Genomic DNA, 24,752 nt, shown 5'->3' with positions numbered 1-24,752 from the left:
GTTTAGTTTTTAGAAGGTACTGTGATTAATTATCCATGATATTTGGTTAAAAATAAATCTATAGGAGGCTTTATAGGACCTCAAGATTCTGAGTCAGAATTAACCCTTGTCCAAACCTTCTGCTTTTGCCCTTTTCTTTTCTCTCTGTTTTTCTTTTTTTTTTTTTAAGACAAAGTTTTGCTCTTGTCCCCCAGGCTTCTTGCCCTGTGCCACACACTTCTGTAGGCATTTGAAGTCTTCTGATCAAGCAATAAATGTACTCATAGGGCTTTCTCAGGCCACTCAACAATGAAGTTTTTCTTGACTCGGCAACTTAATTTTAAAGTGATTTAACAATTACTGAAGCTGTATGTTAATTGAAAGTAAGGATCAAAAAGCCCTGACCAGGTTATTTCAGTGGAAATGGTTGAAAAATGACTTCCAAAAATTTGATCTTTCATAAAAGCCGCAAAAACACTGGCAGAAATGTCCAAAGTCAACTTTTTAAAAACTCCAGAAATGAATCAACATTTTGCAAAAAAACAAGGCATGTTTATTTAAAAAAATGGCTGAGTAGTTGAGAAAACACTGAGCTCTGTGACATTTTGATTTGCCATGTTCCCAATCCTTGCTGCAGTTCCATAGTAGCTTTGAAAACTAACGTTTCTATAAACCACTATTCTAGCAGCCATGGGTGAAGGTAGAATGGGTTTGAGATTCCTCAAATCTGAGAGATATCGCTCACAGGGCTTATGTTATTTGAGCCGACTCAGAGTTTGCTCTTTAAATGGTTTGTTTTTTACCAGCGAGTTTTCTTTCATTCTTTTTTTTTGTTTTTTGAGACGGAACTTCTGACCTTAAGCAATCCTCCTGCCTTGGCCTCCCAAAGCTCTGAGATTAAAGGCATGAGTCACTGCAACCTGCCTGTGATTTCTTTTTTGATTTATTTTCTTTCTTTCTTTCTTTTTCTTTCTTTTTTTTTTTTTTTTTTTTTTTGAGATAGAGTCTAGCTCTGTTCCCCAGGCTGGAGTGCAGTGGCACGATCTCTGCTCACTGCAACTGCTGCCTCCTGGTTCCAGCAATTCTCCTGCCTCAGCCTCCTGAGTAGCTAAGATTACAGATGCCCACCACAATGCCTGGCTAATTTTTTGTATTTTTAGTAGAGACAGGGTTTCACCATGTTGGCCAGGCTGCTCTTGAACTCCTGACCTCAAATGATCCACCCACCTCGGCCTCTCAAAGCCCAAAGTGCTGGGATTACAGGCATGAGCCACCACGCCTGGCTGCATTTTCTTCCCCTCCCCTCCCCTCCCCTCCCCCTCTTCTATTTTTTGATAGTTGCACTCTGTCATCCAGGCGGGAGTGCAGTGGTTACGTCTTACCTCACTTCAACCTATGCTTCCCAAGTTCAAGTGATTCTCCTGCCTCAGCCTCCCAAGTAGCTGAGATTACAGGCACCTGCCACCATACCCAGCTAATTTTTGTACTTTTACTAGAGACCGGGTTTCTCCAGGTTGGCCAGTCTGATCTTGAGTTCCTGGTTTCAAGCAGTCCACCTGCCTGAGCCTCCCAAAGTGCTAAGATTACAGATGTGAGCCACCGCACCTGCCCCCGGGGCATTTTCTAAAAACAATCAGTGGTAGTTGTTTAGTACTACAGTTTCCACAGACAGCAAAAAGAATAAAGTAGGAAAAAGAAGCTGAACAATAAACCTAAAAGGACAAAATAGAGAATGAATTTTCCTTGGAGAGCTTTGAAAAGCTGTGAAATATTCCTGGAAATCTAGGAGGTCATGCATATGAGAAGGGCTTTGTACATACCCAGCGTTTGTACCTGTCTAGAAGAAAGACTGGAGACATCTCTAATCCCTCACTTCTGGCTGACCTTCAGCTCCGTACAAAGAGGAATGAAGGCTAAGGCACAGTTACAAACTGTCTGGCTGAATGTTGAATACAATACACAGAGAGCCCTTCAACAAAGGCTTGGAGATGTTCGTTCAAACCATTTAAAGAAATCTCTGTCCAGTCACTTGTTGACCAGTGAGCTTACTGACCAGAGAGTTTAGTGGCTTCATATGACAAAGAATACAGGCTATAGAATTAGTCCATGAAGCCATAAACAACCAGCAACCACAAGAACAACAAGCTCTGGGGAAAGAGAGGAGTTTGATTTCCAACGTTGCCACACTATTTAGAATGTTAACTTTTAACAAGTGAGACATGCAAAGAAATAGTAAAATATGACCCTTGAACAAGGGAAAAAAGGCAATTAATAGAACCTGTCCCTGAGAAAGCCCTTGCATTAGATTTCCTAGACAAAGAGTTTCAATTACCTATTTAAATATATTTAAATAAATAAATGAGACCATGTCTAAAGAACTTAAGAAATGAATGAGAACACATGGACACAGGGAAGGGAGCACTACACACTGGGGTCAGTTGGGGGGAAATAGGGGACGGACGGTGGGGGGTGGGGAGCAGGGGAGAGATAGCAAGGGGAGAAATGCCAGATGTAGATGATGGGGAGGAAGGCAGCAAATCACACTGCCACGTTTGTACCTATGCAACAATTTTGCATGTTCTTCACATGTACCCCAAAACCTAAAATGCAATAAAATAAATATATGAGGAAAAAAAAAAAAGAAATGAATGAGAACAGTGTCTTGTAAAATAGGCAATATCAATAAAGAGATGGATTTTTTAAATGAATTAACTAAAACTTGCAGTTGAAAGTTGTAGTATAATAACTGAAATGAAAAACTTACCACTGGAGGTTCACCATCATATTTGTACTGGGAGAATAAATGATCAGCAAATTTAAAGACAAGTGAATTGAGATCATTGAATGTGAGGGAAATAAAGAATAATAATTAAGAAAAATGAACAGAACCTCAGATACCCGTGAGATATCATCAAGCTTAACAGCACATGCAGAATGAGAACCTCAGTAGAAGACAGGGACAAAAGGATATTTGAAGAAATAAATTGACAAATTTGGTGGAAAACATGAATCTTCATATCCAACAAGTTAAACTTAGAGATACAAGCCTAAACATATGATAGTCTAACTAATTAAAGAAGATGACAAAGAGATAATATTGTAAAAAAAATAAGAGAAAAATGAAAGAAAACATAGAAATGAATGAAAACAGTCACAACATCCTAAATCTTATGGGATGCTGCTAAAACAGTGTTTGGAGGGAAATTTGTAGCTTCAAATTCCTATATTAAAAAAAGAACAAAGATATCAAATCAATAGCCAAACTTTCCATCTTAAGACACTTGAAAAACAAGAACAAACTAAAGAAACAGAAGCAGAGAAATAATAAAGACTAGAGAGGAAATAAATGAAATGGAGAACAGAAAAAGAATATGCTAATAAGGCAGGCCTTGTCAACATAACTAGATAATCATTGAAACCAAACATCTGTTCTTCATAAAGTTAAACAAAATTGACAAACCCTTAGCTAGGCTGACCGTGAGACTACCTGAATTACTAAAATCAGAAATGAAATAGGGGACATTACTGCTAATCCTAGAGAAATAAAACTGATTATAAGGAAATACTAGATATAGTTGACCCTTAAACAATATGGGTTCAAACTGCAGAGGTCCAATTACATGCAGATTTTTTCTCTTTGATTTGGATAGAAAAATACAGTATTTGTGGGATGTGAAATTCACATTCACAGAGGGCCAACTTTTCATATGTGCAGGTTCCACAGGGCCCACTGCGGGACTTGAATATACATAGATTTTGCAATATGTGGGGGTCCAGGAACTAATCCCTCGCATATACCAAGGCATAACTGTACAATTCTATGTCAACAAATTAGATAACTTGGATGAAATGAGCAGATTTCTAGAAAGACACAAACTACTGCAATTGATACAAGAAGAAATAGAAAATGTGAATGGACCTATACTAAATGAAGAGACTGAATTTGTCATAAAAAAAATTCCATAAAGCAACATCCAGGCCTGGATAACTTCACTGGTGAATTCTATCAAATATCTAAGGAGTGAATGCTGTTCCTTTACATACTCTTTCAAAAAACTAAAGAGGAAGGACTGTTTCACAACCTATTCTGAGGCCAGTAGCACCTTAATACCAAAACCAAAGACATACCTAGTTCATGGATAAGAAGTCTTAATATTGTTAAGGTGGCAATAATTCCCAGATTAATAATCAAGCAAATAACTATCAAATTCTCAGCTGCCCCTTTTAAAGAGATTGTCAAGGTAATAAAAAAATTCATATGGTTTTCAAGGGATACCAGAATAGCCAAACAATCTTGAAAAAGAACAGTAGGGGAGGACTCACACTTTCCCATTTCAAATCTCATATCAAATGTGCTGTTATTATAAATGTGTGCTATTATATAAGATCAGACCTAGAGATCAGTGGAATAAAATTAAGAGTCCAATAATCATCCCTTAATTTTTGGCCAATTTTTGACAAAGGTGCTAAGAGTATTTAATAGTGGAAAGAATTGTTGACAAATGGTGCTGAGTTAATGAAAGAGACACATGTGAAAGAATGAAGTTGGACCCATACCTCACACCATATACAAACATTACCTAAGAATGGACCAAGGAGCTAAAAGTAAAGAGCCAAGACTATAAGTCTCTATATAAATTTATACAGGGATAAATCTTCATGACCTTGACTAGGAAGTGGTTTCTTACATATGACACCAAAAGCACAAACAACACAAGAAAGAAAATATCAGCTGGACTCCTGGAAAATTTTAAACCTTTATTATTTAAAGGACTCTATAATGAAAGTGAAAATACAATTCATAGAATGGGAGAAAATTTTTGCAAATCATCTATCTGATAAGGGACTTGTGTTAGATTGTATGAAGTATTCTAACTCAACAATAAAGACAAGTAATTCTATTAAAAATGGACAAAATAGGCTGGGCACGGTGGCTCAAGCCTATAATCCCAGCACTTTGGGAGGCCGAGGCGGGTGGATCACAAGGTCAAGAGATCGAGACCATCCTGGTCAAGAAGGTGAAACCCCGTCTCTACTAAAAATACAAAAATTAGCTGGGCACGGTGGCACGCGCCTGTAGTCCCAGCTACTCGGGAGGCTGAGGCAGGAGAATTGCCTGAACCCGGGAGGCGGAGGCTGCGGTGAGCCGAGATCGAGCCATTGCACTCCAGCCTGGGTAACAAGAGCAAAACTCCGTCTCAAAAAAAAAAAAAAAAAAAAAAAGAAAAAGAAAAATGGACAAAATAATTAAAAATACATTTATCCAAAGAAAATATATTAACAGCCAATAATCACATGAAAAAATGAAAAGATGCTTAATTTTATTACTCGCTGAGGCTAATGCAAAATAATACCAAGATGAGATACCACTTCAAATCCACTAGGACTGTGGGTATCAAAAAATGAACAATAACAAGTTATTAGTGAGGTTGTGGGGAAATTAGAACCCTCCTACATTGCTTTGGGTAATATAAAATGGTGCAGGTGATTTGGATAACAGTTTTGGTATTCCCTCAAAAAATTAAACATAGAGTTACCATATGATCTAGCACTTCCATGTCTAGGTATATACCCAAAAGAATAGAAACATACATCCACATAAAACTTATTCATAAATGTCCATGGTTGTATAAACCAGATTCAGAGGTCACATATATTTCCATTTATGTGAAATGTCTGGAGTAGGCAAGTTAATGGAAATAGAAACTAGATTAGTGGTTATCGGGCTATTGGGAGGAAGTGGTAATGGGGTGTAATGCTAATGGGGTTGGGGTTTCTTTTGGGGTTGATGAAAATGTTCTGCAATTATACAGTGGTGATGGTTGTACAACTTTATGAAAATACTAAAAGCCACTGAATGGTACACTTTAAAATGGTGCATCATAATGTGTCTTAGTCTGTTTACATCACCATAAAGGAATACCCGAGGCTAGATGATTTATGAAGAAGAGAGGTTTATTTCACTCATGGTTCTGCAGACTGTATAGGAAGCATGGCATCAGCGTCTGCTTCTGGTGAGCACCTCAGAAAGCTTCCAGCGGTGGCAGAAAAAGAAAGGGAATCAGTGTGTCGCATGGCCTCAGATGGAGCAAGGGAGAGTGGAGGAGGTATCAAGTTGTTTCTCACCATCAGATCTGGAGGTGGGAGGTAATACAGGTAACACAGGGAGAAGTCACTCATTACCAGGAGGACTGCACCAATCCATTCATGAGGTGTCCACTCCTATGACCCAAACACCTTACTTGGATCAGGCCTCATCTCCAACATTGGTAATCAAATTTCAGTATGAGATTTGGGGGAGATAGATATCCAAACTATATCATATGGTGATGTGACATGTCAATAATATCTTAATTTCAAAAAAGGTGTGACCAGGCAGGCAGGTTGCTCATGCCTGTAATCCCAGCACTTTGGAAGGCCGAGGCGGATGGATCACCTGAGGTCAGGAGTTCAAGACCAGCCTGGCCAACATGGTAAAACCCTGCCTCTACTAAAAATACAAAAAAATAGCCTGGCATGGTGGCAGATGCCTGTAATCCCAGTTGCTCAGGAGGCTGAGACAGGAGAATTCCTTGAACCTGGGAGGTGGAGGTTGCAGTGAGCTGAGATGGTGCCACTGCACTCCAGTCTGGGTGGCAAGAATGAAACTTCCTCTAAAAAAAAGAAAAAAGATGTGACCTTTTAGCCAAAGCTCACTTTGAGACATTCTTAGTACTATTCAATATGGAATTTCTTTCCTCATAAATGATGAAGTCAGGCTCATTTTAAAAGTACAGCTGCTGGTAGTAGTGACTTTATCTATTATCTGTGTTTATCTATTTAAATGGTATATGATAATCCATTTAGATGGGATTTAGTTATGTAATCATCAGTTATCTGCCTAGAGAATTGTAGGCAGTGTGACAGTGGCAATACCTTAGTTGTGGCAGCAAGACAGGTCTGGATTTGATAACTAGCTTTGCTATTTGTTTCCTGAGTGACCTTAAATAAGTTACTTACCCTCTCCTTCAATTCAGTGATAATAACAAGTACCCGATAAAGCTATTGTCACAATTAAAGCCACCAGCAGAAGGCTTGACACATTTAATGTCCATGAAATTAGTCTTTTGCTTTAAATGTTTGAATATGATATTTGTCACATTTCCTTTAGAGGTAAACTGATCGTGTCTGGGAAAACGCCAATTAAAAAAAAATTCTCTGACTCTTTTTGTAGCATAAAGTATTTGGGGACAGAACATCCATAAGCATTTCCATGTTTTCCTATTTTTGTTTCTGAATATGGTGTTTATCTTCTCTATGCTACGGTTGAACTCTGAATGAATTTAGTGTTTGTTTGCAAAGGTGATCTCCCTGGGTATTTGCAGCAACTTAATCCTCAGAAGAAAGAAATGTCATTGCCTTGTATCCTGTGTTGATCCCAAAACTCATTTCCTTGACATCAGGCATGTTTGGATTTGTTCATTTCTTTTAAGAAGAAAACTCAATTTTGGATTAAAAATGTTAGTATGGACAAATTTGTTTTTCCAGGCTTTCATTCAGACACCAGTTGAGAATATACTTCCTGCTTCTGGAGAGAAGTTAAGGAATTTGAAGAGACATTAACGACTAATTAACTTAATTTATCATTTTGTATATAAAGACATTGAATTTTTGAGAAGGGAAGTGATTTGCCCAGTCACCCTGCTAGTAAGGGGCTCATTTGGCACTATAAGAGTAGAAACTTTGGGAGGGTATAAAGGGTAATTTACTTTGATTTTAAAAGGTAATTTTACTTTGATTATTTACTTTGTGTTGACACTCTACATTTACCATCCAATTTAGTTTTTATAGCAATACTCTGTGGTTGGTCAGTAATGGAACAGGGACCCAACCTTGTTTCAGGGTTCTATGGCTGCCAGTCATTACACTGCAAACCCCTGGCCCCTTCCCTAATCTTTTTGCTTGTCTATGAAATAAGAGAAATTTTAGCTACTCCTGAGTGGCTATAAGGATTAAGTAAAATATTAAAGCATATGGGTATTGATAAAACAGGAAAGAAAAGAAAATAAACATTCAACAGGTACTGCACATCTGCTTTTGTCCTCAGATTTGACACCTTCCTCTAGTGGCCATGTGGGCATAGGGCACTGGTCCCTGCTTCCTGTTGCACAGATCTCTGTTTTGTCTATAAAGCACCATGGTTAATTTGTTTTACATTTTATTCTCTCCTTCCAGCTGAATCCTTCAAGGAATTTGCTGAGTTGCTCAATGAAGTAGAAAATGAGAGAATGATGATGGTAAGTCACTAACACTGTCACTGAAGCTGAGTTCATGGCTGATAGAGGGGATTTTTCCTGTCCTTTATGCTTGGATTGATCCTATACTGTTTTGATTTCTGTCAGATAGCTTCTTGGTGCTGTAAAAATAGTTAGGTAATAAATGTGGTTATTCTGTTTCAAGCTTTCACCCTGAGAGTTTGGCATTAGGTAGAGAGAAATTAATGCTCAAATCCCATCTATATTCATTTCAGTGAAAAATAATTTCAGTGGACATTAAACAGAGCCTTCGAACATGTTGACAGAGATTAAGGTGTTTAGTGTTTTTAACCAAATTATCCATTTGTTAATCTTTATAGAATAGTTTCTTTCTCTTTTCTTTTTTATTATACTTTAAGTTCTGGGATACATGTGCAGAACGTGCAGGTTTGTTACATAGGTATACATGTGCTATAGTGGTTTGCTGCATCCATACCCCCATCATCTACATTAGGTATTTCTTGTAATGCTATCCTTCTCCAATCCCCCCCACCCCCTGCTATCCCTCCCCTAGCCCCCCACCCCCCTGACAAGCCCTGGTGTGTGATGTTTCCTTTCCTGTGTCCATGTGTTCTCATTGTTCAACACCCACTTATGAGTGAGAACATGTGGTGTTTGGTTTTCTGTTCTGGTGTCAGTTTGCTGACAATGATGGTTTCCAGCTTCATCTATTTCCCTGCAAAGGACATGAACTCATCCTTTTTTATGGCTGCATAGTATTCCATGGTGTATATGTGTCATATTTTCTTTATCCAGTCTATCATTGATGGACATTTGGGGTGGTTCCAAGTCTTTGCTATTGTGAACAGTGCTGCAATAAACTCTACATGTGCACATGACTTTATAGTAGAATGATTTATAATTTTGGGGGTATATACCCAGTAATGGGATTACTGGGTCAAATAGTATTTTTGGTTCTAGATCCTCGAGGAGTCACCACACTGTCTTCCACAGTGGTTGAACTAATGTACAATTCCACCAACAATGTAAAAGCATTCCTATTTCTCCACATCTTCTCTAGCACCTATTGTCTCTTGACTTTTTAATGATCATCATTCTAATTGGTGTGAGATGGTATCTCATTGTGGTTTTGATTTGCATTTCTCTAAGGGCCAGTGATGAGCTTTTTTTGACGGCTCCAACACTATTTTTTGAAAATACTATTCTTTCTCCATTGAATTACCTTTTGTTGTTTATCAAAGGTCACTTGACTATATTTGTATGGGTCTGTATCTGGGCTATTTCTGTTCCATTGATCTATTTATCTGTTCTTTCACCAATACCACACTGTCTTCATTACTTTCACATTGTAGTAATTCCATTGTAGTAAAAAGCATTGAAGTCAGGTATAAGCTTAATCAATTTGTTTATATCCACAAAATAACTTGCTGGGATTTTGATTGAGATTGCCTTTTGAGATACTAGATATATCTTTTTGATTTCGATTAGGATTTGCTTTCAAGGTACCAGGGAAAAACTGATTATCTTAAAAATATTGACTTTTCCTAATTGTGAACATGGGTTATCTTGCCATTTATTTATATCTTTTTGATTTCTTTCGTCAGAATTTTAGTTTGCTTATATAGAATTTTTACATATTTTGCTAGATTTGTACCTGTTTCATTTTTATAAAGTCTAATTATTTTAACAGCCTAAAAATAATCTTTTTTTGTGGTCCTTAGACTCAGTAGTAACATCATGACCAGCACCAGCAGAAAATTGTTGAAAATACTGTTCCTTGTTCCCACCCCAGACTTATTGGAGACTTAAGTGTTCAAATGTCTATGTTGATCAATATTCATTTTTATTGGGGGCATAATGGTAAGATGGGAATTCTGTAGAGAATATCAAAATGGTCTACTTTACCTTTCTCCATCAGATGACTTTTTATATTTTTCTTAAAACTATGTATTCCCACAGCTAGAACTCATTTACCTATAAAACCTCTTTCTTTTCAATAGTGTGGTACTGCCTTCTCAAAATACTGCTCATAGAATCTAGACCCCTAGAGAAGTAGGATTGAAGGCAGAACTCGGAGGTAGGGGAATTAGAGAATTAAGGCTCTGATTCTGGCTCTGTCACTGACTTGTTGACTTCAGATTAATCACTTCATTTTTCTGGGCCCCTTTTTCTTATTTGTAGAGTGAGGAAAATAATTCCCACCTCTTATGAGTGTTTAAAGTGCTCCAAATAATATAGTAAACATGGAAGAGTTTTATAAGGGGAAAAATACTGATTATGTAAGCATGGTTTTTAGTTGTCTTCAGTTACTCACAAGATTCTGCTTGTGGAAATATGACTTGGGAATTTTCTCAGTTTAAAACATTTGCTTTTAAATGTACTAACGGGAGACGAATATGCATGCTTTTCCCGGAGCCTCTTAGATGGCCCCCTTGCTAATACACACTCTACTAAATGTTCTTCTCTGCCCACAGAGTTTGTGGACTACTGCCCATGTTGTTTTCAAAGGCATTTGCCCCCATTTCTTTCAGATAGCACTAGAAAGCTCAGCTGTATTTCTCTTTAGCCCTAGTTGTTTCTCCATCTCTTTTATTTACCCAGTAACAAAGCCCTCACATATTGAAGTAGTATTCATCTTTTGAGATGTTGTTTTTCTCACCCTTCTTGTTGGTACTTTGCCACATGACTGACTCATTTTCTTCTGTGTTTAATTATGTTGTGCCCTTTTGTCCCAACAACTTTCAATCATATATTGAGTGTTTGCTCCCTGTTTCCCACTTAATTCCAGGAATGCTGAGATGGTTAGGCTTAATGAGTGCCTTTCACCCCATGCCAGGAATTCATTGCTTGATTGTAACTTTCCCATTTCCTGGGGTTGTAGCAAAAGGACCCCTCTATCCCAATCTGGATGATTTAGTGGTCTTAAACTGTATTTTATCCTTTCCAAAAGAAGAGTCCAAAATAAGCTTTAGAATATCAGTAAGAAAGTTCACAGCCCTTGAGCATGGCAATTGCCTGTGTCTGGTCATCTCCATAAATGAACATAAATTGGGGAAGGAGTTATGAAGTGAAGTAATGAGGAAGGGCATCCTGTGATGTTCTCAAAGGTATCCTGTTAGGGCTGGGTGTGGTGGCTCATGCTTGTAATCCCAGTTCTTTCAAAGGTGGAGGCGGGAGGATCACTTGAGGCCAGGAGTTCAAGAGCAGCCTCGCCAACATGGTGAAACCCCGTCTCTACTTAAAATACAAAAATTAGCGAGGTGTTATTATGCACCTGTAGTCTCAGCTACTTGGGAGACTGAGGTGGGAGGATTACCTGAGCCTGGGAAGGTCAAGGCTCCAGTGAGCCATGATCATGCCACTGTACTACAGCCTGGGGGAGCAAGGCCCTGCCTCAAAAAAATAAAAAAGAGGGGGGCCTCAAAAAGTGTGTATTGCACACTTCTTGTATGATTATGAAGCTTGCCTAGATACCTTTCTCACTGCAAATGGGGCCTCTGTTGGCAATGTGCAAGGTCTGTCTTTGAAGACTGCCAAAAGTGACCTAAGGAGGCCCCCATAATATTTCAGCCTGTCTTTAGTGCTCTCTCTCTCTCTCTTTTTTTTTTTTTTTTCTGAGACAGAGTCTCCCTCTGTTGCCCAGGCTAGAGTGCAGTGGCATGATCTCGGCTCACTGCAACCTCCACCTCCCGGGTTCAAGCAATTCTCCTGCCTCAGCCATCCAAGTAGCTGGGACTACACGCACCCACCACCATACCCTGCTAATTTTTGCATTTTTAGTAGAGATGGGGTTTTGCCATGTTGGCCAGGCTGGTCTCGAACTCCTGGCCTCAGTTGATCCTTCCACCTTGGCCTTTCAAAGTACTGGGATCACAGGCACAAGCCATTGCGCCTGGCCGTGTTCTCTTTTGATATTTTGTTTATCATCAAAGATTCCTGAGCAATCCTGCAATATTGGACTAAATATCCTCTCTATCTGCTCAACACCTTGTTCAGTGTTACTTTGGTCTTTATTCAATAGGATTCTGATGACACAAACTCACTAATGAGTTTAGGATGTCACTCCTTATGGTGGAGATTCTACCTGAGATAGTAGGTAGGAGTTTTTGTCCCCAGTGAGCTCACAAAATGAATGCAGTGATTAGAAAAGAGATTAAAGGCCAAGTGTACTTAAAGGGGGAGTCATTGGTAGAGTTCTAAGAGATTTAAGAATAAAATAGAATGAGAAAGAAAAAAGAGCAAATCCTCAATGTGACTTTTTTCTACATTCCTAAGTTTCTTTTCTAACAAGAAAATAGTATGATAGCCAATGAGTATCATAGAGAGGAAAAGATTCAGAGTATCTGTTTGTGCTATAAGAGACTGGGAGCAGTGTTGCCAAAGTGCTTAAGGGAAAATGATGCACTACAATTCTAGTAAACCATGGACTACTTTTCTAGACTGAATGGGGGTCAAACATGTAAAAGGCAGTGGCCTTATGGACCCTGTGTGAGACGTTGCTGACACACTTGATTATGCAGGACAATCCCCTTTGGAGAATGAAAAGCCAGCAACTCTGCCATCCTGGGGGTGCCTGAATACGCAAAGGCCCAGCTCCATGCAGTGCTTTAGAAAGCGGTATGTTCACTTCTTATTCAAAGGCAGACTTCTTCAGTGTTTCCCAGTTGGCCACTTTTTACATATTACCTTTTAAACTTAATTAATTAATTAATTAATTAATTAATTTTTGAGACTGATTCTTGCTCTGTCACTCAGGCTGGAGTGCAGTGACATAAGCTCAGCTCACTGCAACCTCCACCTCCTGGGTTTAAGCGATTCTCCTGCCTCAGCCTCTCCAGTAGCTGGGATTACAGACATGTGCCACCATACCCAGCTACTTTTTGTATTTTTAGTAGAGACAAGGTTTCACCATGTTGTCCAGGCTGGACTTGAACCCCTGACCTCAGGTGATCCGCCCAACTCTGCCTCCCAAAGTGCTATGATTACAGGTTTGAGACACTGTGTCTGACCCATATTACCTTTTCTAAACTGCAAGTTGTTTTTCTAATTATATATTGCTGCATAACAACTTTTTCTAAAATTAGTGGCTTAAACCAGGGTCCCCAATCCCTAGGCTGCGGGGTACCAGTTTGTGGCCTGTTAGGAGCCTGGCCACACAGCAGGAGGTGAGCGGCAGGATAAGGAACATTATTGCTTGAGCTCTGCCGGCTATCAGATCAGTGGTGGCATTAGATTCTCATAGGAGCAATCTCTGTTGTGAACTGTGCATGCAGGATCTAGGTTGCATGCTCTTTATGAGAATCTAATGCCTGATCTGAGGTTGAACAGTTTCATCCTGAGACCATCTCCACCTCCCCCTACCCTGGGTCCATGGAAAAATGGTCTTAAACTAATTATTTGTAATTATTTGTAAATTTGTAAAACTATTTGTGATTATTTTGTGGGTTAGGAATTCAGATGGGTCAGCTGAGTGATTCTTCTGCTCCACATGATGGTATTCACCTGGCAGATGAGTTGATACGGAGGGTCCGAAATGGTTTTCCTTAAGTCTGGCACCTTCCAGTGGGGATGGCAGGAAGGGTGGAATCAGCTGGTATAAGACATTGACCAGAATTTGGCCTCTCCTGTTTGGTAATCTCAGGGTAATTAAACTTCTGACATACTGTCTCAAGGCTTCTAGTAGGAGTATTCCAAGAGAACTGGGAGAGAACTGGTGCTGACGTTTTATGACCTAGCTTCAAATGTCACAGAATGTGACTTCTGGAGTACTCCATTGGTTCAAAATACTAACAAGCCCACTCACATTCAAGGTAGAAGAGACATAGACCTCACCTCTTAAAGGAAGTTATGTCAGAGTTTGTGGCCATGTTTTAAGGCCTCTACAATAATAAAGTAGAAAAGTAACTTTCTGTACTGGGCTTATGACACCAGTGGCTTGATTTTGGGTGGTTTTAGTTAAGAAGTCTTATTTTCAATTAAGGAGAGTCATTGGTGTAATTCTTTTTGATGCTATAATTGGTACTGGAGCTTTGATTTCATAACCAAACAAAATGAATCTTTCTATGAATCAGACCTGCATAGAGAAGTCTTTACTAGGGGCTCTTGTAGGTTGGAATTTGTAGACTTTCCTGCCTTTGGCTAATGAGCACAATCAGGGATAAAGAGTATGTTAAGTGTCATACTGGGAGGTAGCTTATAGTACCATTAGGACTCAACGGGGTTTCATAGATCCAGAAGAAGAGAAGAGATGTGATGAGAATCATAGGGTCTGGAGGTGTTAGCAGGCAGGAGGTCTTTTTTTGCAAAAATCAGCAAACTTTGGGAAGGGTTACATGATTTTATAAATCTAGGTGTGTAGCAAACAAGTTTTAGAAAGCCAGCTATAAAAGCACTGGTGATCAGGAGAAATAGAGAATGACTGTTCTCAAGGCAAACTTCTTTTTTTCTTGCCTAGTTTTATATATTTTGCTGGGTGCTGGACATCCTGGATGATAGTGTTAGGAGCTGCAGGAGATCAGAATGCCGGGGTTCACCAGGTTGTTCTCATACAAAGGCTAGCAGTGCCATTTTAGGAGTTTGCCTATTTCGTTGAACCTTGAATTATACCTACACACAGAACAAGAGGCACAAATTACCTGAAAGACATGTATAACCTATGCACTAATGCCCCACAACTTTCTGTACTTTTGGGGTGGTAGGTTGAAAATTGCTTCTTAGATTGGAGAACTCAGATCTTGTCAAAACTGGCTTTTCCCCCTGTTGTCTATTTTGTTATGAAGATATATCTTGTGTATCTGACACCTATGTCTCATATGATGAGGAAACTAGTCTTTTAGTTTTCTGTCTCGTAATCGATAAAAATTAATGCAATGGTTCCCAAAATGCAGCCCTTCAGATGCCTTCTCTAAGGTCTTCCATTTTAGTGATTCTCTCACCACTGAGGTATAAACCCCACTTGTTGCCTTGGACAGATGCAATGTCCTAAGAGGTTTATATAAAGAAAAAGCTTTGTATACCTTTATCTGCCCAAAGAACAAGGAGTCTTCTTTGAATCTGATGTTTTTATATCTCCAGAACGTATTTATTATTGCCAATATTAATAATCCCTGATCAAGCCATTTCTATTAGCTTCTGAGCATTTATATTTAGGTAATTTGAAGGCCTAGTCTAGTATTTTCTGTGATGCTGTAATGCACTCCACATTCTTCAGGTAATGTTCTGGTTTTATGGCACAGGGAGGACTGTAAATGATTTTTCCTTATGCTATCTCTGCACACCCATTTGCCTCTGATGAAATGATTTGCACTTGCTGCAATTGTCCTTTTCTTGTATTGGCCATTCTCTTTCTCTTCTCTTTTTCACCTGTCCTTCAGGTCTCCTGTGTCTTCTGCTGGACAACACAGATATTTATCGATTAAACACTCAGGTCATACTACCATTAAAGTTACAGAGAAATGCCCCTATTATTATTCTCTCATTTCTTCTCAATGCATTTGACTTTCAGAAACAATGTAGAAACAAACAGTAACAAAAACCTACAAATCAACAAACCATTTAACATTTTTCAGGATGGTGTACAAATGAAAATGTCACAGTAATAAGGAATCTTGTATCTGAAACTTGTTAACCTAGAAATTGTTTTGTTTTTTCTTTTTGTCTAGGTACACAATGCTAGTGATTTGCTGATCAAACCCCTGGAAAATTTCCGTAAGGAACAAATAGGCTTCACCAAGGTACATTTTCTGTATATATATATATACATATATATATATATATATATATATATATACGTATATATATATATATATGTATATATATATATATATTTTTTTTTTTAAGCAATTGAGTAGTTGTATGAGTGAGTACTCTTCACTTTAAAAAAAATAAGCACCAATCTGCTGGTGCTTTGCTCTTGGCCTAGTTAGCCTCCTAAACTGTGCAAAATAAATGTTTGTTATTTAAGTCACTCTGTCTATGACATTCTGTTATAGTAGCCTGGACTAACATGATAAAGGAGGAGGGGTGGGGGATTAGTTGCTGTAAGAAAAATGATCAGGCCAGATGCGGTGGCTCATGCCTGTAATCCTAGCACTTTGGGTGGTTGAGGTGGGTGGATCACCTGAGGTCGGGAGTTTGAGACCAGCCTAACCAACATGGAGAAACCCCTGTCTCTACTAGAAATGCAAAATTAACTGGGGGTGGTGGTGCATGCCTGTAATCCCAGCTACTCAGGAGGCTGAGGCAGGAGAATCGCTTGAACCCAGGAGGCAGAGGTTGCTGTGAGCCAAGATCATGCCATTGAACTCCAGCCTGGGCAATGAGAGCAAAACGCCATCTCAAAAAAAAAAAAAAAAAAGAAAGAAAAGAAAAAGAAAGAAAGAAAAAGAAAAATCACGAAAGAAAGTAAGAAAATCTAGAATTGGCCTCTGACTTTGTGGCCAACAGACTCTGTATCTGTGTATAAATCGCTTCTCCTTTTGGTGGTTTTGGTGTTTTGTCTGAAAAACTAGCTATCATTTATCAACTGCCTGCTATGTTGAGCACTGGGCTAGGTTCTTTACGTTCATTCTTTAATCGCAAGAACCTCATGTGCTTCTGGCATTTTCTCATTTCACAAATGAAGTAACTGAGCCTTGGACAAGATAAATAACATGACCAAAGATATGTAGCTAGTGATATAGTTTGGATCTGTGTCCCTACCTAAATCTCATGTTCACTTGTAATTCCCAGTGTTGGAGGTGGGGCCTGGTGGGAGGTGATTGCATCATGAGGGTGGACCCTGCACGAATGGTTCAGCACCATCCCCTTGATGCTGTTCTCCTAGTGGTGATTGAGTTCTCTTCAGAACTGGTTGTTTGAAAGTGTGTAGCAACTCCCCCACTCTTGCTCCTGCTCTGGCTATGTAAGATGTACCTGCTTTCCTTTCACTTTCCACCATAATTTTGTTTCCTGAGACTTCATCAGAAGGAGAAACTGCTATACTTCCTGTACAGCATGCAGAACTGTGAGCCCATTAAACTTCTTTGCTTTATAAATTACCCAGTCTCAGGTATTTCTTTATAGCAGTGTGACTACAGACTAATGTGGTTAGTAAGTATATTGGCCTGGATTTAGACCTAAAGGTCTTTTTAGCTTTCCATTCCATGCTTTTTACATTAAGCGATGGTGTCTAGATCTTTGCTGTCTATTGTGGTAGCCATTATCTACTTAAATAAAATTAAATTAACAACTCAGCTCCTCATTCTTTCTAGCCACATTTCAAGTGCTCAGCAGTCACTTGTGTCTAGTAGTTACTGTGTTGGACAGTACAGATAAAATACATTTCCGTCATTGTGGAAAGTTCTATTAAACAATGCTGTGTGCCAGATAATTTCACATTCCGTTCAGCTTAACCATCCATGTATCTATGATTCTCCAGCATTTGATAAAGGGATGTGAATAATTTTCATTTTGAATCTTTTCAGCTTGGTGTAGGTCTGTTTCATGAGCTCTCAATGTGTATCCACCATGTAGCAAAGGTAGTTTCTTCTACCAGGGCTAAAATACAGCATCTTGACCAAGCATCTAGGTTTTTTTTAGGTCTAAGAGTAGTGGATATTATCTGGAATATTATGACAATCAGTTTGGATCAATAATTTGAAAATAGCAAGTTTTTCTTTTTCTTATTATTTTTGAGTTTTTCTTTTTTTAAGAGACATGAACTCCTGACAATCTTGCCAACTCAGCCTCCCAAAGTGCTGATACTACAGGCATGAGCCACAATGTCTGACCATGAAAGTAGCAAACTTCAAGATGAAAGAGCAAATTAGTGGTTGAGCTCCCACTACCTGCTATCATCAGTCAGGTTGACGTGGTCATTATTAGGTGTTCAAGCAAAGTGAGTTCCCCTGATAGCCCAGCAATACTGGATTCTACTTGTTTCACTGCAGTCTCATTAACATCAATACTTAGCTGAGAGAGGATATGATTGAAGGACAGAAGTATATTTAAAAATTACAAGTGGCCAGGCATGGTGGCTCACGCCTGTAATCCCAGCAGTTTGGGAGGCTGAGGCAGGTGGATCACGAGGTTAGGAGTTCGAGACCAGCCTGACCAACGTGATAAAACCTTGACTCTACTAAAAATACAAAAATTAGCTGGGCGTGGTGGCACACGCCTGTAATCCCAGCTACTCAGGAGGCTGAGGCAGGAGAATTGCCTAAACCTGGGAGGCAGAGTTTGCAGTGAGCCAAGATCATGCCACTGCACTCCAGCCTCAAAAAAAAAAAAAAAAAAAAAAAAAAAAATTACAAGTGAGAATAAAAATAACTACTTGTGGAATATTTTTATTTACTTTCATTCCTTTCTAAGAATAACACTAGAAAAGCAAGGATATGCTATCATGGTTGCCCTCATGTTATCTGAGCAAACAGAAATGAATTTGTATTATGTGCAGTGATGCATTGCTTAGTGTTTTGTTCTGGGAAATGCATCATTACGTGCCTTCTTGGTTGTGTGAATCTCATAGGAGTGTGCTTAACACAAACTGCAATGGTCTGGCCTAATACACAACTAGGCCAGATGGTATAGCCTATTGCTCCTAGGCTACAAACTTGTATGGTTGTTAACTGTACTAAATAGTATAGGCAGTTATAACGCGATGGTAAGTATTTGTTTAAACATAAAAGACGTACAGTAAAAATACCGTATTATAATCTTATAGGACTGTCATTGTATATGCAGTTCATTGTTTAGTGAAACATCATTTTGTGGTGCGTGACTGTACTTTCTGTGCTAAGGATTTAACATATGCTTTCTTCCTTAATTCTCACAGCAAAACTGTGAGGTAGGATTTTTTAATATCCATTGTCTCAATGAAGAAAGTGAGTCTCAGAAAGGTTACATACATGTCTATCTTTTTTCATACTTCTTTGCCAGTAAGGCCGATGTGCACACCTACAAAAGAGACCAACTTAGTATGAGTCATGTCTCCAATAAACTATCTATCTAGAATCCCAATAGTCAAAATGTAGCGTACAGTCTACCCCTATGTGTTATCAATTTATTGCCAATTAGTTCCAAGCCTCTCAATACCTGCTCTGTGATAATGGACAGATTTTCTTTAAGCATCTCACCTTTATAGTGAGCATGCTTTTAAGCTCTCTCAGTAGAGGGAGGTGGAGGGACACTGCTGTGGTGGGGGCGGGGCGGGGCGGGGGGAGGACAGCTGATGGAGCTCTGACCCAGCCACCCACCCAGACATGTGGTACCTCAATCTCCTTGAAGGCTTCATGACCGTACTGTCCCTCAGCTTCCCTCTGTAGACCGCCTATCCCACATGGCCTGCTTGATGGCTGAAGAGTTATCATGGAGCTATTACCACCTCTGCGGGGCCCTCATACATTGAACTTGCACCCTAGGGGGTTCCCACCAAACCAGGATGGCCCTGTCGAGCTCACTCGGAACTCAGTTCTCCCACGTTCTTTTTCTGCCTTCTCTGGTGGTCACTGTTGGCCTACTTTTTTATACTCTGGTGAGTTGCCTCCTGCTTATGTAGTGACTGAACCACCGGGCCAAAGCAGCAAACATTCTGCTATCCAGTGTGTTAAATTACTGCTTCTTCTTCTTCTTTTTTTTTTTTGTGAGACAGGGTGGGTCTCACTCTGTCACTCATGCTGAGGTGCAGTGTTATAATCATGGCTCACTTCAGCCTCGACCTCCCCAGGCTCAGGTGATCCTCTCACCTCAGCCTCTTGAGTTGCTGGGACTACAGGCACATACCACTATGCCTGGCTAATTTATTTGTAATTTTTATACAGATGGGGTTTCACCATATTGCTTGGACTGGTCTCAATCACCTGAGCTCAAGCAGTCCTACTGCCTTGGCCTCCTAAAGTGTTAGAATTACAGGCGTGAGCTACCGTGCCCCGCCAAATTATTCCTTTTCAAGTGAGGTCTAAACCCCATTAAAATTTGCCTTATTTGTGTACTTTTTCTTAGCCTTAGGGTACCATATAGAGTTTTCTTATATCTTAATTATTTGTAGTGTTCTCTATCTCCTGATTGGACTTAGCCTGATACACTCAGCATTGCTGCTAGCTGGCTTTGAGAGTTTACTGGTTATGGTAGGTGCTATATTAGACTTTTATGTATATAGATCCATGTTCCCACTTGAACCCCAAAACAATCTTGTAAAGGTTATTATCCCCCATTAAAAGATGGGGACACCAAGTTCAGTGAGGTGTAGCCTCTAAGGTCATTCAATAGCTTGGATGTGAATTGAGTTCTGGTTGTAAGTCTAGGGCTTATTTCACTTTACAGGAAACATCACTTCTCTCTGAACCTCAGTTTTCTCATGGCTCCTGACAACAAGAACAATGGGCAAATATTCCAAATCTGATCTTCCGCTAGTTTGAGATTTTAAGGGTAATTAACTAAATATTTATACGCTGAGTACTAGAAATGCGGTAGACAGAATTTGTTGTGCTGTAAGTGTAAAATATACCCTGGATTATGAAGATAGTAAGAAGAAAAAGAAAAAGTTACATTTTATTTTTATTATATGTTTAAATGATAATATTTGGTCATCTATTTTTTGTTTTTGAAATGTGACAACTAAAAATTTTCAAATTACATGTGGCTTGCATTATCTTTCTATTGGATAGCACTGAAATAGACAAAGAAATTACATTCTGTAGATAGCTCTTCCCCATTTGGTAGATAGTTTATGGGCTTTCTGGGGCTTCAGAATCAAGAGGAGGAAGTATTTGATGAAAATTGGTGTACAGATAGTTATTCGATTAATTAAATTAGTTGACATATATAAAGTTCTTAGTACAGTACCTGGCAAATAATATGTGCTAAATAAGTTTCTTTCATCAATAATATGCACTAAATAATTTTCTTTCATCATTATAATTCTTGTTAGTACTGGTAATAGAATAGGGAGTATAAAATGTGCTCCATGAAACTGTCCAATTGACAATGGACTTAGTGTGAGTTACAAATCAAAAAGAACTGAGATGTTAATGAATGAGGCAGGAACAGAGGGATAGCGGTGTTGAATGCTGAATGTTTCCCAAGTGGCTACTGGCATATGAAGAGGTTTCATGTTACTAGGTCTCCTGGTATGTGTCTCTGGCTTCGCAGGATGTGGGAGGTTATCTCTTTGTCATAGAAGTGGAGGGAGGTAGGGAGGAAGGATGAAAGCAATGAAGGAAGGAAGAAAATAACAGAGATAATGCTCCGAACTAATAGTGAACACATTCTGTATAAACTCATCCTGTTATTCAAGCAGGATTAACTTCCTCAAGTGGCACTGATTCTTCAAGTGGCACTTTCCCTTGGATATGTTTTCTATAGTGGAATTTTGGGGCAACATGTCCTTTATAACAGAACTCTATTGGTTAAAAATATTTGTAAACCACCTCCTTATGGTTAAACCAGATAGATCTTCCTGTTTTCAATTAAATAGGATATGTTTTTCAACTTCTGTGTCAGTTGTTATATTTATGCAATGCGATAAACATTTGTTTTTTTCTAACTTTAATGTGTGATCTGCAGTTTCATGAGACTAACCTCATTTCACAATCCTTACTTTTTGAGAAAATAATTAGTGCTGATTTTTCCATTTTAAAAATTAAAATTTTATAACAGATATAGGCAGAGACATATTTTAAAAAATAAAATAATAATACAGAGTCTACAAAGAAAATCAAAAGGCTTCTCACATTTACCCACTACTCAGAGGTATCCACTTTTAACCATTTATGTTTCATTCTTCTGTTAGTTATTTTTATAGTTTAAAATGCTTATATTACTATGTTTTCTTTTAGTTTGAAATTATTTCTCCATGCTGTGAATACAGGAGATCATTGTTCACAGTTCCACCTTACTCTCCCTCTTCTTCCACTGTTTGATAATTATAACACCATTTTACTTCTTGTACTGCTTACCTCTGTTATTTTAAATGATATACTTAAACTCTTGTTTCTTATTTCACCAACTTTTGACTATAGCTTTGTAAGATGAAGGTATTAGCACTTCTGTCTTGCTTAATTAACCCTTTTAGCTCACAACTCCCATCAGTCACACGTTCACTTTTCATTTTAGGGGTTATAACATTTCTATCCTAGTCTGGGCGCTTAGTGTAATCTTCTTGATGTTATTAATAGAGTCATTTTATAGTGGCAAAAACCAGTGGACAATCCAGGATTTGTACACAGGTTCCTTGGCTGTGAGTCCATGAGTTAATTTCTGGTACCAAGGATAGATGAAGGATGATTCCTTTCTTTGCCCCTTTTTCCTAATTTCTTCTCTACTAGGTTTAGAGTTCTTTGGGCAGCCACTCTAGATTTGTTTGGTTCACTCCTATCCCTCCCATGTCTCAAAACTCCCAACACATGCAAAGTCTGTGTGTCCTCCCTGATGTGTGCACTTTATCACTTGATTTGCAGAACTTTTCTCACCACTATTCCCCTTCCTATCACCATGCAACTCCCCGCCACCCACTTCTCTGAGCCAAGATTAAGGGAAGACAAACAAGTCTTAGTCCAGCTCTGTTTATAATGGGTCTTTCATTTTGCAGTGTAGAATGCTAGACTGTCCAGTAGAGAGGGCAGAATAAAGACTCAGTCATCCCCTCTAGCCTCATGACAGGGAGAGTATTTGTACCCTTTGATTCATATTTTTTAGGTCTTGTCAGAGTTGCCCACAGTATGATGTTTTCAGTTCTTTTTCAAGGGTACCCTTGCCAGAGCGGAACAGCCACTGAATTGAGTCTTTTTGTGGTTTCTGGTGGGACCAGGGCCAAATCGTCTGACTAAGACATCTGAGTCTGCATTTAACGCACTTCATGGAGAGCAGGAGCTGGTGTGGCAGCTATAATATAGTGTGTTCTCACCCAAGAGATGGCAGGCAAGAGGGCATTGATGATAGGACATGGGGTTGTCAGTCTTAATGCTGTTTCTCATCCATGTACAGATGTCACAGAAAGAAATTTAAGAAAAGGGCCTGTTCTGGAGGTAGATGACACTGAAAACACATCAAAGGTGGAACAAACCTGCTGATGTGGGTGAAGACAAACATGTTAGTGTTGGTCCACATTCCAAAGGCCAGTGCTTGCTGTGGGAGAGGGGAAGGAAACAGCAGCAAACTACCCATTGATAGCTTCAAAAAAATTGAATTTCCATGTTTGGGTTTCAGTGGCTACCAGAGTACATTAGCAGGGAAGATCAAGTGGTCAAGGTGCCAAAGAATGAAGCTATGTGACAGTAATCTGTAAGTGATTTTCAAGTCTACAACAAATATTTTATAAGCCTTATAATAATAACTACCATGTACTAGGTACTTAGTTTCTGTCCTTTCAATTATTATTATTTGTATACTACAGGTAGGGAAGTCAAGATCCGTAATGGCCAAATAACTTGTAGAAGGGCACATAGTTATTAACAGAAGCTAGTTTCAGACAGATTTTTGTTACTCCAGGGACTGTACTCTTTCTACCGCACTGTACTCTGAACACTGCTGTGTGGGGCTTATATCAGAAGATTTTTTAAAAAAGATTAATAATGCCTGTCACCCATTGAATGGATATGTACGTTGTGGCAAATTGTCATTAATCTATAGCAATGAGAACAAATGAACTAGAGCTGTTGTTCACCGTAACATAGATGAATCTGAGAAATACAAGGTTGAGTTAAAGAAAAAAGAAAGGCACGAAAGATTACCTGCTGTATGAATCTATTTCTATAAAGTACAAAAACAGGTAAAACTAAGTGGTGATGGTAGAAGCCAGGTTAGTGGTTATCGCCAGGAGATGGGATGTTACTGGAAAAAAAAAAAAGAATCACAAAGGAACTTTCAAGGGTGCAGGTCATATTTTGTTGTTTTGACCTTGGGTGCTAATGACATGGGTGTGTTCAGTTTGTGAAAATTTTTTGACATTTGTACAGTGTATTTTTCAGAATATATGTTATAATTTCAAAAAATGGAAAATAACATTAAAAAACCTTAGTATCTCCTTTTGTAGCATCTTCCACCGGCAATCCCTGTTTCTTCATACATGCAGGCAGTGACTTCATGGTTTTATCCTCTTGATTATCCTCATATATGGACCTTCTAACCCTATTATGACTTTCCTTCCCTTTTATCTCATATGTGAATTTCACTAAGCAGTATGTAGTATTGTTTTATATAATATACTGGTTAAGACAGTGGACTCTGGAGCCAGACTACCTGGGTTTGCATCTTGGCTCTTCAATTTGGTAGCTGGTGAGTGTAGGCAAGTCACTTAACTTCTTTTGACCTTAGTTTCATTATCTCTAATATGGGGTAAATTATAGTATGTATCACATAGAATTGTGGGGATAAAATGTCTTATTATGTGTAATATGCTCAGAGTAGTTTGGGACACATAATACACACCATATAAATATTTCCTGTCATTGATTTTCATATTTATAAGAAAAGGAATGATCTGCATGTGCTCTTTTATATATTGCTTTTTTTCTCATGGGTTTTTTTTTGTATTGTACTTTA

At 38.8% G+C, this 24,752-nt stretch overlaps 1 protein-coding gene across 4 annotated transcripts in view; it reads left to right on the top strand.

Annotated features, from left to right (window-relative positions):
• The window catches only part of OPHN1 (oligophrenin 1), a 386,576-nt gene that overhangs the window by 144,214 nt on the left and 217,610 nt on the right, over positions 1-24,752 (top strand). For all 4 annotated transcript variants that reach the window (XM_032255831.1, XM_032255830.1, XM_032255828.1 and 1 more), the window contains 2 exons: positions 8,194-8,255; positions 15,896-15,967. In XM_032255831.1, coding sequence (XP_032111722.1) covers positions 8,194-8,255; positions 15,896-15,967 — 134 coding nt within the window. The remainder of the gene's footprint in view (positions 1-8,193; positions 8,256-15,895; positions 15,968-24,752) is intronic.

This window comes from Sapajus apella, unplaced genomic scaffold, assembly GCF_009761245.1.
Source record: "Sapajus apella isolate SASKATOON/1434 unplaced genomic scaffold, GSC_monkey_1.0 scaffold91, whole genome shotgun sequence".
NCBI classification, from domain to species: Eukaryota; Metazoa; Chordata; class Mammalia; order Primates; family Cebidae; genus Sapajus; species Sapajus apella.
The sequence above is the reverse complement of the archived record's forward strand: the minus strand, read 5'-3'. Positions and strand labels throughout refer to the sequence as shown.